At 43.5% G+C, this 14428-nt stretch overlaps 1 protein-coding gene across 2 annotated transcripts; it reads right to left on the bottom strand.

Moving 5' to 3' along the window:
* Nucleotides 1–2937: 2937 nt before the first annotated feature.
* On the bottom strand, nucleotides 2938–12477 carry Krt222 (keratin 222). 2 transcript variants are annotated; one of them, XM_005368250.2, is made up of 6 exons: nucleotides 12306–12477; nucleotides 8902–9030; nucleotides 6377–6597; nucleotides 4529–4605; nucleotides 4217–4349; nucleotides 2938–3389 (listed from the first exon to the last, which is right to left on the bottom strand). In XM_005368250.2, exons 1-6 carry the CDS (start codon nucleotides 12399–12401, stop codon nucleotides 3161–3163), a joined length of 885 nt encoding a protein of 294 aa, XP_005368307.1. In that variant the 5' UTR covers nucleotides 12402–12477; the 3' UTR covers nucleotides 2938–3160. The 2 variants fall into 2 exon arrangements, with proteins under 2 accessions (XP_005368307.1, XP_013209586.1); XM_013354132.2 differs by lacking the exon at nucleotides 12306–12477 and adding an exon at nucleotides 12225–12298.
* Nucleotides 12478–14428: the final 1951 nt, after the last annotated feature.

Below are 14428 nucleotides of genomic sequence, written 5' to 3'. Positions count from 1 at the left end.
ATTCTAGTTGGTCTTAATAATAAAAGCCCAGAGTCAGATATAGGGGTTAGTGCTGAAGATCAGAGAAGCAGAGAGGCCAGACACTGGAGAGTTCTTTTACCTGTACCAATGCTTAGACAGAAGGGCTATCCTGTCCTCAGACTGCATCTGTCTCCAGCAAACCTCAGACTGCCCTGAGCTCCCTTCTGTCTCCTCCAGCCTTATATTCCTCTCACCACCCAGCCACACCACTGTCTCCACCTCCCTAGTGCTGGGATTAAAGGCGTGGGATCTCAAGTGCTGGGGTCACTTTTATCTAAACTCTCTTTCTCTTTTAGACACATTCAATCTTGTTTAGCCCAGGGTGGCCTTGAACTAACAGAGATCTGACCGCCTCCGTCTCGTGATTCCTGGGATTAAAGATGTGTGCCTCCACTCCCTGGCCTCTAGTAACTTATTAGCTTTTCAGCTTTATTTGTTAAAACGTAAACAAAATATCACTGCAGGGAAGGCAGCACTTAGAAGCAAGCACGGTCTTCTCTTTGTCTTCAGGTGTGAACTTGAGGCCTAAGAGACAGAGAGCAAACCCTCCTCTTATCTGGTCGATTATTGGCAGAGCTGAGGCTCAGATCCTCCAATTGTCAGTAACTGGAATTACTCTTTATTTTTGTATTTTGTTATGAACTAGTGCATTTGGAATATTTTCAGGAGATGGAGGAACATTCATTTCTATTCCCCTGGCAGAGAGGACAGTATTTAGTACAGTGGCTGTGAGGCTAGCAGATGATCCGCTGACTGCAGTGCCTGGAATCCTGCGAGAACTTTGCCAATAATGCTCTCCACTATCGTACTCGTTCCAGGGTTTGTAATTATGGTTGGGAGAAGTGTGTGTACGCGTAGGGTCTCACTACTAGTTCAGGCTGGGCCCGGAACTAAAAGCTCTTCCTGCCTCTGCCTTTCAAGTGCTGGGATTAGAGGTGTGCGCTGTGGGCGCCCTGAAGTGCTGGTTAAACCCACCACCTGCTGTGATTGCAGTTTCCTTTCTTCCTCGAGTGAGCCAGCTTTGTTTGCCTCAGCCGCGCACGGACAGTTTGGAAGTAAGAGAGCTCAAATACAAGGCAGCCTTAGAGTTCATGTTTCAATTTTTTTTTTATTATAGTGGTATCATTTACTTTGGTAAATTCATATTCCGATTTTAAAATGCTTTCAAGCAAACAAAACTCATTTACAAATTCAAGTACTGCATGTTACACACACAATAGCTGCATAGTGGGATTTCTCTAGCAAGCTGTTAATTCACAATGCCCAGTACTAACAGTACGGCAGTCGATTACACTAAATGTATCGCTTTACCATAGTCATCGGTGAATAGGACAGTAACCAGTACAACAGCTTATGTGACTGCACGTCAGAGCTTTCTTTAATAAAGTTGTAGCATTTGATGATGGATGAAATTTTCCTTTTTTGTACTGAGGTCCAGACCCAGTGCCGCCCTGCTATGCCTCTAGCCCAAAAGATACATTTTTATGTACAGGATGCAATTTTAGTTCAGATGCTTATGCAAGACTAAGCAGTTAATGTGCTGCTGTATCCTTGATAAAACCACATCATTCCTTTCTACTAAACAGAGTGAGTCAGGCTAAAAGGAACCTGAGGTAATGGAAAGAAAAAGACATGTTAAATCCCTGTATTATATTAAAAGTTACTTAACAATTGCTTTGTGGCTAAAGCCTATTTACTGGTCAAAATATAAACATATATGTACACGCATGTAGAGAGAGGGAGGGATGGAGGATTGATTTTGAAGGCTGCACTAAAATACTAGCATAGCTGTAGCCCTTATGATTCTTCAGCTGGAAACAGACAGTGGTTTGTATTCCTTCTGTTGTTTAGGGGGAAAAAAAGCCTATAACTATCTAGTGCCTTAAAACAGGTATTTATTATCTAAGGTCTCCAATATACCTGCATTAAACAAATTATGTTGTTTTTAAAAATGTTGCAACAACTCTTCACTTATTCATAAATATGTTTTACACCTTTATTACAGTTTGAACAATTGAGAACAAGTCCCGCAGACACTCTTAGCCCAGCTAGCAATGCTATGCTGCTACTTCACAGAAATGACTGTAAGAACTCTTTCTCCTAGTTCAGAGAGGACCTTCTCTAAGGCTGTAGCCAATGCTACTAACATGGCGTTTTGGATGGAAGAGTTCAGATGATGAGCAGTTGGGTGTCCTAGTAACTAGAGTAATCACCTTTTCAATTAGCTTTAGAATGTTGTTTGTGCAGTCATGTGTTTGTGTGTGTGTGTAAGAATACAACTTTTACCCGGGCGATGGTGGCGCACTCCTTTAATCCCAGCACTCGGGAGGCAGAGGCAGGCGGATCTCTGTGAGTTTGAGACCAGCCTGGTCTACAGAGCTAGTTCCAGGACAGGCTCCAAAGCCACAGAGAAACCCTGTCTTGAAAAACAAAAAACAAAAACAAAAAGAATACAACTTTTACAGTTCTTTCAACGAAATGACTCTCCTTCAAATCAGATACTGATTCTAAAAGAATCAGGATAGGACACCCCAATTTTATTAATCATCAAAATAGCCTTGAGGTGTGCTCTATATTTCATCCAGAATTGCTCACAGACGGACCACTTCTCAATTCCCAGGGTTCAAATGATTGTCTCAAAAGGAAAAATCCTAAGAGTATGGAGTGCACTCCATACACGTTTGTTCCTACCTGCTGTCTTTTTAGAAGGACAAACCCTTTAGGTTCTGTGGTCCTGAGACCATGGAGAGTAACCCAGTGTGACTCTTGAGTATCCAGACCAGCTGTTTTATTATCCTGAGGATGCTCAGCCATGGAGGGAAGTCACAGACTTAACCAAGTCGCCTTATCCTTCAAGTTTCTGATAAGACTCAGCAGGATAAAGACTATTTGGATGATAAATAAAACAGAAACCACACTGAATTTCTGATTTATTTTTAAGCACTCCCCGTTCCAAAAAAAATATGCTCGTCTTTGGGGTCCTAGCAACTTTACCTCTTATGATATGTGTTCTCTGAAGCGATCCACAGCCCACAGCATCTTAACATTATCCGTACACATGGAATAACTTACATTCGGGGCTGGGCATCGGCATGGCCAACCTGGGTCCATCCTAGTGTCTGATAGATACTATTCAGGGTTAGTTGGTGGCTGGCGGGGGCTTGATGGAGGGGATGCTACATGATCTTCTCATGATGAGCCTGACTTCAATGTCTGGCAGATTATCCTGTCTGCTCTGTAAGCAGCCTTCATCGGTGGCTGCTAAGTGGAGATCAAATCGAAGAGAAACAGACTTTTTCCTCAGCCGGGGGTTATCTTTAAAGAATGAACCTTCCCACTCTTTTATAACTTCATCCACTTTCTCTGTCCTGAAATGAGAAAATAAAACCTTTTTTCAATAGAAGAAGAGATAGCGACAATGCCTAGTTCATATTTATGAATAGAAATATGTGTAATATATAGATTGCGAGATTTTAACAATTTAGATTTTTTTAAATATTTATTTATTTACTATGTATACAATAGTCTGTCTATATGTATGCCTTCAGGCCAGAAGAGGGCACCAGACCTCATTACAGATGGTTGTGAGCCACCATGTGGTTGCTGGGAATTGAACTCAGGACCTTTGGAAGAGCAGGCAATGCTCTTAACCACTGAGCCATCTCTCCAGCCTGAATTTAGATTTGTTTATGTGTATCTTTTGTCTGCATGTATGTGTACCGTGTGGTACATGCCTGGCACCCACGGAGGTCAGATTCCCTGGAACTGGAGTAGCAAATGGTTGAGAGCCACCATCTTTACCACAGCCATCTCTCCACACCAGAATCACAAAAATATAATCTTTAATATGGAATTCTGTGGAATTTCTACACAATTATTTTTACCTTTTTTGAGACAGGGGCTTGCTGTGTAGCCCTGACTGTTCTAGAGCTCACTCTGTAGACCAGGCAGGCCTTGAATTCACAGAGACCCACCTGCCTCTTCCTCCCAGATGCTGGGACTCTACACAATTTTTATGATCTGATTTTAGTTTTAGAAAAAAAAAAAGAATTCTTTTCACAGTCTTGTTTGTGTTGTTCTTTGTGTCTATTCGTGTCTGCCTGAAAAGCCACAGTTTATTGGAAGTTTTTGGAAGGCTGCTGAAGTGAATGTCATCATTTTAGCACTGCTTCGTTGTCCAAGCAGTTCTACTTACTGAATGGTGCCGCGAGCTTCCGCGCTCTCCTTCACGTTTCCATTTAACACTGCCTGTTTGGTCGTGGTCTCCCCATTTTCACTCTCGTACTTTTGTGAGACTTTCGTTGAAAAAGATATTTCATTTATAATGGCTGTGAAAATGTTACATTAAGTTACAACGTTGGAAAAGAAAAGGGACATAAAGTGGAGGTGGGAAATCACAACATTGAAGTACTGAAATTCCTTCTCTTGCTGCTTTGGAGAATTGTCTGTATAACCTCCACAAATAACAGGCCGGTTTTCAAATTAGTCGATAGTGTGGGAAACTCACCTGAGGGCAGAAGAAAGCCGACTTTACTCCTGGTAGGTTTTTCTTCTTTTTTCTCTCCTTGGATACAACCATAATATCTGAAATGGAAAGAGTCATGGAAACAACACTGCAGTAGTAAAAGACAAAAACAAAAAGAAAATAGACAAGAGAATGGGTAAGTTGTTACGCTCACACAATGGAAATAGTTCTTCAGCAGTGATGAGCGAGGCCATGCAGTGTCTTTGTCAGTGAGCCTTCCAGGCACACGGAAGAGTGGAGGGCCACTAGAAGCTAGTTTTATAAAGGTTAAGACAATACACAGACCGATTTTCTACATTGTATAGATAGGCATTTATATTACCAAAAGAGCTGTGTGAGACTACTAAATATCAAATTCGGAGCCAGCAGGGCGGGTGTGGGTTAAGGTTGGGTGGGGGGTGGAGGGCAAAGGGGCGGTGTTTAGATTCCCAGAAAATAAAACATCTTAGACTGGAGAAACTAGAAGTATGCTAACATGTAGGACTTCAAAAGTCATAGGAATACAACTCTACTACTTAATAACATTGTTCGCTATATTTTCTGGTTTTTGTGTAATAACACTGTTCATTTGTATCTGCCTGTATTTATATCAAATATAGTAATACAAATTTAGAAAATTATTAAAATGTTAAAAACAAATCTGTCAATATCTCAAATGATTAGGAATTGCCATCTATGGTTATTATTTAATAATATATTACATTCACACTATATGTAAAATCATATATTTCTTACAAAGCACAAAGTGCTAGGTAGTGCTTTAAGCACTTTACAGATGTTAGCTCATTAGATCCTACAGTAATCTTGTGGTGTGGATACTATTATTCTCACTTTGTTGAGGAGAAGCACAGAGAGGTTAAGTAACTTGTCCAAGGTCACTCAGCTAGTAAGTGGTATATTTTGAATTCAGTTTATGATTTTGAAGGATTTAAGAAATGCCAAGGCTTATCACAAGCTAAACTTATTCCATCTCGTTTTGCAGAAGACTCAGAATTCTGAAACAAGCAAGAAAAAAGATTTATTGTCATGGGAATATAGAGACATGGAGGTAATGCCATGTTCAAGGGTCTCAGGCCCTATAAATGGTTGTAAAATACAAAATTGAATAAATAAGAATTCCCCTTTAACTTTTTTTTTTTTTTTAATCTCAGGGTACCTGAAGCCATTTAAATATGGCTCGGGACAGTATTGCTTTCCTTGCTTTAGCAGAATCACATTATTACTCTTTTTCATTTTTTGAAAAGGTCTCTTGGAACTCAAACTGGCCTCCAATTTGCCAGAGAGCTGAGGATGACCTTGAACCTCCTGACGCCCTGACCCTCCTGGTGCCTGGATTACATGACGTGACGCTGGGGAAAACTCAGGGTTGGGAAAACTCAGGGATTCATGCATCCAGAGCAAGCCTCTCCATTAGCTGAGTCCCACCCCCTAACTATGGTAATATCATTTTGGTGTTCACTGCGGGGTGGGGGTGGGAACTTAGGGCCAGGTTGTGAGTCACCAAACTTCTTTGGGAGTGATCTATGAAATGCAGACTAGTTCTAAAGAGAGAAGCAATGGAGAAAGTGGGAAGGCCAAGAAAAACCACCGTAGTGAACAAGAGTTGTCACAGCCAACTCTGGCTATGAACGTGCTGGTTTGAGCAGGCTGGACATAGTTCTTCATGCTACCTGGAGGGTGTGCTAATCCCACTTTGCCATAGGAGCTCAGTGAACGGCTGTGGTGGCGGCGGGCTTTATTTTGGATTTGGTTTCTCTGATGGCATCAACAGTGGCTCTGTGAATGTGGCCCCATGCCACCCTGTGCCATTAGCGATGCAGACTCAGGTACCTGAGCTCTTCCTGTTCTAGTAGGCGGCGGTAGGTGGCAATTTCCTGCTCCAGGCGCATCTTCGTGTTGAGAAGCATCTCATGCTCCTGAAGCTGCCTCTCGATGCCGCACCTCACTTCCTGCAGCTCCTTCTCTAGTCTGTCAACCACCGACTCCAGATCTTGCAGTTGCATCTGGTAATGCTGCTCACTGGCCTGCAGAGAGTTTTCAAGGCCCCTTTCCTATGGACAGATATCAGCAGCAGTGAACCAGTGACACAGAATGGGCTTCTGAAGTCTCCGTCACCTGTTCCATTCTGTCTGTCTATGTATCCATCCATCCATCCATCCATCCATCCATCCATCCATCCATCCATCCATCCATCTATCCATCATCTGTCTTTCTATTTTTATTTGTGGTTTTGGCATTAGCAATCAAAGCCAGGGGCTTAAATGGTTAAACAGGATAGGCACCAAGTCACACCTAGAGTACCACTTTTTTTTTATTTGAAAGGTTATAACAGTTGTGTTTTACTTATGCAAGAGGACCTTTTTTTTTTTACTATTTGAATTTTCCCTTCCTTCCTTCCTTCCTTCCTTCCTTCCTTCCTTCCTTCCTTCCTTCCTTCCTTCCTTCCTTCCTTTCTTTCTTTAACTGTGGAGGCCCAAAGAGGCCAAAGGTCAGAGATTTTGGGACTTGTTTTTAGTTCTTTTGAGGTTCTGCCCTCTCAAGGCTATTGTCAACAGGTGTGGCTAGTTGTCGGACCTGGGATCCTAAAACAGGGAAGTACTTGGTTCCTACCTAAAACAAAAGTCTAAGGATCCAACTAAGTTCCAGTTCCGTTTATGGAAATAACTTGGGATTCCACCCAGGGAGTGGTTTGCCTACAGAGTGATTGGTCTAGGGCTCCAGTCAAAGGCGTGGTGATGAAGGTACCCCGTGACTTTGAATTTGTATGTTAATGTAGTTCTTTTGTTACTCCTACCTTTTGTAGTCAGGGGTATATTAACCAGTTGGAAATTAAACACAGACGAATTTTCAGTACTCACTGAAATTCCCTCCCAATATTATCCTATATATTTTTGCGTTTTATTATTTTCGTTCGCGTCTTCTTTACTATATTTCTAAATCCCACGCCTCCACTCTGGAAGAAAGGTATTTTTGTCGAGCCTGGCCCCCGACATTTAACATTTATTTTGTGCAAGTAAATGTGTGCACGTGGAAGTCAGAGGAGAGCTTCCAGGAATTGTTTTTCTTATTCCATCATGTGAGCTTGGGAGATTAAATTCAGGGTATCAGGCTGTGCGGCAAGCCACCTGCTGAGCCATCTAGCTGGCCCCCTTCCTGCTGAAGTCTCGTGCTGAAGTCTCGTAAAGTGGCCCAGGCTGGTCTTGAACTTGGAGTTACTGGTGTGTGTGTGTAAGGAGGCCTAGTTCATTCTGAAGTTCAATTTGACCTTGCACTAATGGCAATCCTTCTTCCTTAGCCTCTGAAATGCTGAGATTATAGACATGAGCCACTATGCCTGTCTTCCTTCCCCCCCCCCAAAATTATATTTAGCCACTGAGCATGATGACACTCACTTGTAATCACAGCTACTCAGGAAGTGGAGGCAGGAGGAGCATCAGTTCAAGGCCCACTTAGGCAACTTTGTGAGATGGCATCTCAACAACAACAACAACAACAACAACAACAACAACAACAACAACAACAACAAGGAGCAGGGGCTGAGGATGTGGCTCCTTGTTGTAAAACACTTGTTTAGCATGCACAAGGCCCTGAGTTTAATCTCCAGTACTGGATATTTTTTTTAAAATATACATAACAAGATAGCTTTCTGTATTTCAAAATAGTGTTGTAGTATTTCCTCTGGCAAGAAAAGGTTTACATTGTGATTTACCTACTGTCATTCTGAATTATTTGATTTTGTAAATTATTGAAAATATAATGAATATCAAAGGTGAAGCAGACTGCTTATAAAAGGCATGCTAGAGGCCAATGAGATGGCGCAGTGGACAGAGGTATTGTCTCAACCTGAGTTCAAAACCCTGGCCCCACGTGGTGGGAGGCATGAACTGGCTTTCACATGTGCGCGCGCGCGCGCGCACGCGCACACACACACACACACACACACACACACACAAACGTAATAGGAAAAGGCATATTAGGAAAGAGCTTAAGTGTTTTCCCATTAGAAATCTCAATGACACCAATGCAAGAAGTCATTGTTTGGAAGGCTATAGATAACAGCAGCACACAATCCATTTTTTTCCTATCAACTGTCGGGGAGCCCCAGAGCAATAAGTAAAACTAAATTTTTCTAGGTGTAAATGGAACCTCCAGTGAGCTGCTCACAGTCACAGGGCGGGAGAGAGTTAGGCTCCGGGCCAGCGCTCAGTGGCTTCCACTGCAGAGTGACAGTGTCTTCTTTCCCTCCCTCTGTTATACATGACGCTCTGCCAGCAAGCTTCTTTCCCAAGGCCCCTCCGCTCCCTAAATCACTAGCCTCTGGGGTACAGCGAGCCGTTTCTGGTGCTCTTCCTTACCACGGCGTGGAGAGACTCGATTTCCACCTGGAGGTGGTGGCACTGGCGGCGGGCCTCCTTGAGTTCGGCCTGAGCTGCCTTCAGAGCCTCCTCATCCTTGTCCATTCTCTTCGTTATATCTTCCTCTAGCTGCAAGAGAGTCAACAATAACAACAGCCAACAACAACAAGAGCAAGAAAACAAAAACCCCAAAGGGCATTCTTGAGAGGGAGGTGCTTAAAGGCAACCGTAGAACAATTATACAGGAATCGAATCTCATCTTCTTTTCACTATTAGATTACAAGTGTGTGCTCCAGCGTTTCATCACTAATTAATCAAATCCCCGAGCCAGTCAATTCTGCTCCCAGCCCCAATCTCCTCTGCTGTAAAATGATTTGAAAAGTCCCTTCCCACTACAGCAGCCTGTGAAATACAGAGAAGCACATCTGTTTTAACGAAGAGAAAGTTTTCGAGACAATTTTGTGACCTCTGATTATTTTACATTCCCTTATCTGTCGATATTAAAGATTGAGGGAAATTCAGTGAATATTTTTCAACTTTTTTTTTTTTGTAGGCTGCTTCATAGAGGCAGATACACATCTGTCTATCCCCAAAGGGGTCAATTCTGGATGGACGGACTGGGAGGAGACACCACTAGAAAACGTAGTACTACGCTAGGAAATCGGAAAATCAAGTTGTCGTAGGCGTCAAGGTTCTTAAAGTTCTGTGTTGCAAAAACCTTTTAACTTTTTTCCAAAGATCTTTTCGTTTGTTCGTTTTTTGTTTTTTCGAGACAGGGTTTCCCACTGGGCCCGGGGCTTGCAGAGGAGGCTAGAATGGCTGGCCAGTGAGCCCAGGGATCTGCGTGCCTGTCTCCAGATCGCATTGCTGGAATCACACGCGCACACCACCGTGTTTCCTTTTTATATGTGGATCCTGCGGGTCAGGATCAGGTCCTCAAACTCTCACAGTAACACTGGCTGAGCTATCCTCTAAGTCTCCCAAAAATACATCTGAAAGATTATTTTCCAAATATTCTCCTATTATAAAAACACTTAGGGGAAGGTGTGTAGCTCAGTGATAAAATGCCTGCCTGGGCAGGTATGGGGTGGAGGGGGCGAAATTTGGTATTCTCTGTTTTGCTTAAAATGTTTTCATGCTGGTGGAATTAAAAGAAAACACTAGTTAACAACGTTATCAACATTTGACCTCATTAGGAGCAATGTGTTGAGTTGATATGAAGTAAAAAAAAAAAAGACAACGTTTTAATTGTTCTTTTAAATTTGTAGAATCTGAGCCGGGCGGTGGTGGCACATGCCTTTAATCCCAGCACTTGGGAGGCAGAGGCAGGCGGATCTCTGTGAGTTTGAGACAGACCAACATGCTTGTGAATCTTGCACAGTTCACCCACACACATGCAAACATGCACACACATACATGTAATCACCCCTTCCCCTGACCGAATAATGGAAAAAGAAAGATGCTGGAGGGAATTTTTTCTTTCTTTCTTTCGTCAGCTGATTACATGTTTAGTGTTAACTTGGCAAAGTCAAGCAACCAACAACAACTACGGGAACAACTATAAAAAAGAATGAAAAGACGTTTAGAAATGGCATAAGACTGTGGGGACCACTGGTCTTTTGATTCCCAGTAGGGAACTGGCAGGTAAACTGGGTGTTAGCTAGATTCCCAAGATGGTCCCCAGTGAATCCCCCCCCAAGTTCATGCCCTGAGTCTTGCTGTGATCAGTTGGGTATGGTAGCGGTGACGCTGCGCCCATTCTAGGCTATGCCTTAAGAAAGCCTGGCAGCTTCCACATTATGTTTTTGGGAGCCCTGGGTCATCATTGTAGAAAAAATCCGGATACCTGGTTAGAGAGGGTCCTGTAAGGAAGCTAGGTGGAGAGGGACCAGAGACTACGTGGAGACAGAAGCTGGCTCAGCTGTTTCAAGTCAGCCTTTCGGCAAACCACTGCCAAGGTTCCAAACACATTAGCCAATCATTTGGAGATGCCAGCCAGTAGGACCCTGAGGTGACTGCATCCTATTCCGCATCTCATATAGCACCACGGTCTCCACAGCCCAGGCTGTTCCTCATCCCACAGAATTACAAGCCAGAATACAATAGCCTAAAATTTTAGCCCATTGAGTTTTTTGGGTAACTTTTTAGTGCAGCAACTATATGCTTGTTTTATTGGGCTTATTTGCTTCTTGGTGCTAGGGTTTGAACCCAGGGCTTTGCAATATGTTGTGGTAATAAAATAAACTGGCTTTGTGAATTACTTGGGGAAAGCATTTCTCTCAAAACCTTTATGTTATCAGATGTTGCAAACAGAACTCGTGAGAGTTTCTGCTGTTTTTCTTCGTGGTCACTTGGTTCAGCATGGGGACTTGTAAACGAAACTTAGATTTCTACTTGGTAAAATAAAGTATTCATTTGGTTTATAACTGTCAAAAGTTGTCATCTCTTAATATTTTCCCCTATCATATGAAGGCGAACAAACTTCTCCAGCATCTAAACCAGCAGCCCAGTGACCTTATTTAATCCAGGGAACTGGTCTTTCTTTTTGAACACTGAAAATGTTACCCACAGCAAAATTTACAATGATCTTTCAGTTGCTAATGGAATGAAGTCCTGTGATTTCTTGCTAACAGTTTATATATAATATATATATACACATGCATAAATCTATATATTATATTTTGAATTGAGCCTTGGTCTGAGTTGACTCTGTTTCGTTCGTCTATTTTAAATATCTTGCATTTATGTCAGAAGTAAACAGTTCTCACCGTCCAGATGCAACAATGGGTACTTTTCAGTGTCACTACCCAGCTGGGGGAATTTTGATTGTTAGAATTTGTCTCTCTGATTCTGAAACCCGCGTTCACACACACAGATGATTCTATTTATAGCAATGGCAATCAGCAGAAAGCTGAGTGCACGGGAAAGAGGATAGAAACCTCTCAAAAAATATTTTACTTGCTTGTATCGCCTCAGAATGTGCAGGCAAACAATCTCGACTATCAATCTTCCATTATACAGATGTTTTTAAATCGCTTCTGTAATTAACTCCATAATATCTCTGAAGAGTGTTTGGAATGCGTCTTTCCAGAAAAATCTAAAGAGGTCGGAGTGCACCATTTTATTGTGTGTTGACCCCGTGCTTTAGTAATGACTGTCCGTCACCTTATCTACGTAAAATCCCAATTCATCGATCAATATTTGTTGAACGGTCATTCAGCCCCACAGCCACCGGGTTTATCCCTGTCTGCCACCCCAGACCCAGTGCAGAAACACCTACATTGCCTCCCCAGTAGATGCTGCGTGGAAAAGAAATACTGTACCTCAGAGAGGCCGGGACAGGACTCGGGGAGACATGGACTGTCTCCTTATCCCGAAGGTGCCTGGCTGAATGAAATCATTACCTGCATCCGTGTGGACAGCACCGTCTCTATCTGATTTCTGGTGAGAAGCTGTTCATAGTTTGCCCTGATCTCATTGAGGAGCTGGGACAGCTCCATTCTTTTCCCATCCTCCACCTTGGCTAACTGGACCTTAGCGACGGGATGAGTCGCTGCTGCGGCAGAGCCTGCCCTGCCTGCCTGCGTCGCCGCCGGAGCAGACAGCCCCGCGGAGCCTTAAAGATGCAGAGATCCATTTCCCCAACAGAAGCAGGGAAACTCGCGCGGCTAGTCAATTATGCAAATGTGAGAAACTGTTCGCGCCCGTTGTCGTTGGTACAGCAGAAACCTCAGAATCTCTAGGGAAGAGAAGAAAATGACACCCACAGGTCACTGCTAGGGTCCCCTACACGTGTGAACGCTTGGTCTGTGGGGGGCGGGGCGTTCTATTATTTTGTGGTAGGGAATGAGTCACGACATTAAGAACTCTGTCGTTAGCCAGGCGTGGTGGCCAGGCATGCTAGCTACCTCAGGACTCAGTTAGAAAGATCTTGGATTCAAGCCCAGTCAGGACTTCCTAGCCAGGCCCTGTCTAGGGGAGGGGTGGGGAGAAAACAAAACAACAAAAATCCAGACCATCACCAAAAAAAAAAACAACAAACAAACAAACAAAAAAACCCCACCAAAACAAACAACAACAACAAAAAAAAAAACAACCAACAACAACAAAAACAAAATTCGGGAGGCAGAGGCAAGCAGATCTCTGTGAGTTTGAGGCCAGCCAGTCTGGTCTACAAGAGCTGGCTACAGGACAGGCCCCAAAATTATAGAGAAACCCTGTCTCAAAAAACAAAACAAACAAACAAACAAAAAATCACACACCAAATTTTATTGTGTATAGATATTGTGTTATTATGTGGGCATTAAACTGGGCCCCAAATATAATAGTTCAAATTTTTTATAGCTTTTTTTTTTTTTTAACAAAATACAAAAGGAGATGGGAGGAGGAGGAAAACAGAGGGTAAAAGAACCCAGGTGACCAGAAACAGACTGGAGGAAGAATCAACAGAAGGGCAAGGCTGTGGGAAATGGCGAAGGGGTTGGAACACAAAGGATGGTGGACACATGTGGACGAAAACGCTGCCATGGGGCCCAGAACTTCGTGTGTTGACTTTAAAACAGTGAAGAAAACCCAAATGGTGTGGTAAGCCACCTGAACGTGTTATCCGTCTCAAGTATTCTGACAGCTGTTGGAAAAAGCTTCTCTCAGACAATGTCGATAATGCCGCTAGCTGTATTTCTCAATCGGTGGGGGACTGCCAGCCCCAGAGCAGAGTGGGGTGGATGGAAGGGAATTCCTGAAGTCATAAGTCTGGAGCAGGCGCTGGAGCGGTGTGGAAGTCGTGGGTTAGTGAATACTGCCAGTGTTGTGGAAGCGAGCCCTTGGTCCCTGTGGCGGGGCACCCTCTGAGGCTGATGTTTCTGTAAACGTGCAGAGAGCAGCACCCCACACTTAGAGAGACACGTCTTCAGCTCTTCCAGTAACACTGTTCGGCCCAGTCTTCTCAGTTCCTGACATTTTGTGACTGTGAAGATGGAAGGACTGTGGTCAGAGAGGTTAAGTGTCCTACCCAAGCTGGCTCACGGAAGGGATAGCATCACTGAGATAGGGACTTTGGCCGCAAGCTGCCTGCCCAGTCTGCTTCTTCACTCCCTCCTCACCTGGATTCTTGTTCAAGATAGCGACCGTGTTAGATGTAACTGAAATATTTTTTGAGAACAGGTCTGTTGTTGTTTACAGAGTGAATGAGTCAGATCTTGGTTCTAAAACTCACAGGGCCTTTGATGTGCCTCTTGTTTTAAAAAAGTGTGTGTGTGTGTGCACGCACGCGCGCGTGAACTGCATTAAAAAAATGGGTGTAGTGACATGCGTTCATAACACAGGCGTTTCGGAGGCAGAACAGGCAGGTCCCTGGACCTGGTTGTTCAGCCATCCTAATTAGATTCACAAGTTCCAGGTTCAGCGACAGACCCTGCCTCAAAAATAAGGAGGACAGGCGGATCTCTGTGAGTTCGAGACCAGCCTGGTCTACAGAGCTAGTTCCAGGACAGGCTCCAAAGCCACAGAGAAACCCTGTCTCGAAAAA

Source organism: Microtus ochrogaster, unplaced genomic scaffold, assembly GCF_000317375.1.
Source record: "Microtus ochrogaster isolate Prairie Vole_2 unplaced genomic scaffold, MicOch1.0 UNK31, whole genome shotgun sequence".
NCBI lineage: Eukaryota > Metazoa > Chordata > Mammalia > Rodentia > Cricetidae > Microtus > Microtus ochrogaster.
This window is presented reverse-complemented; position numbering and strand designations above follow the sequence as displayed.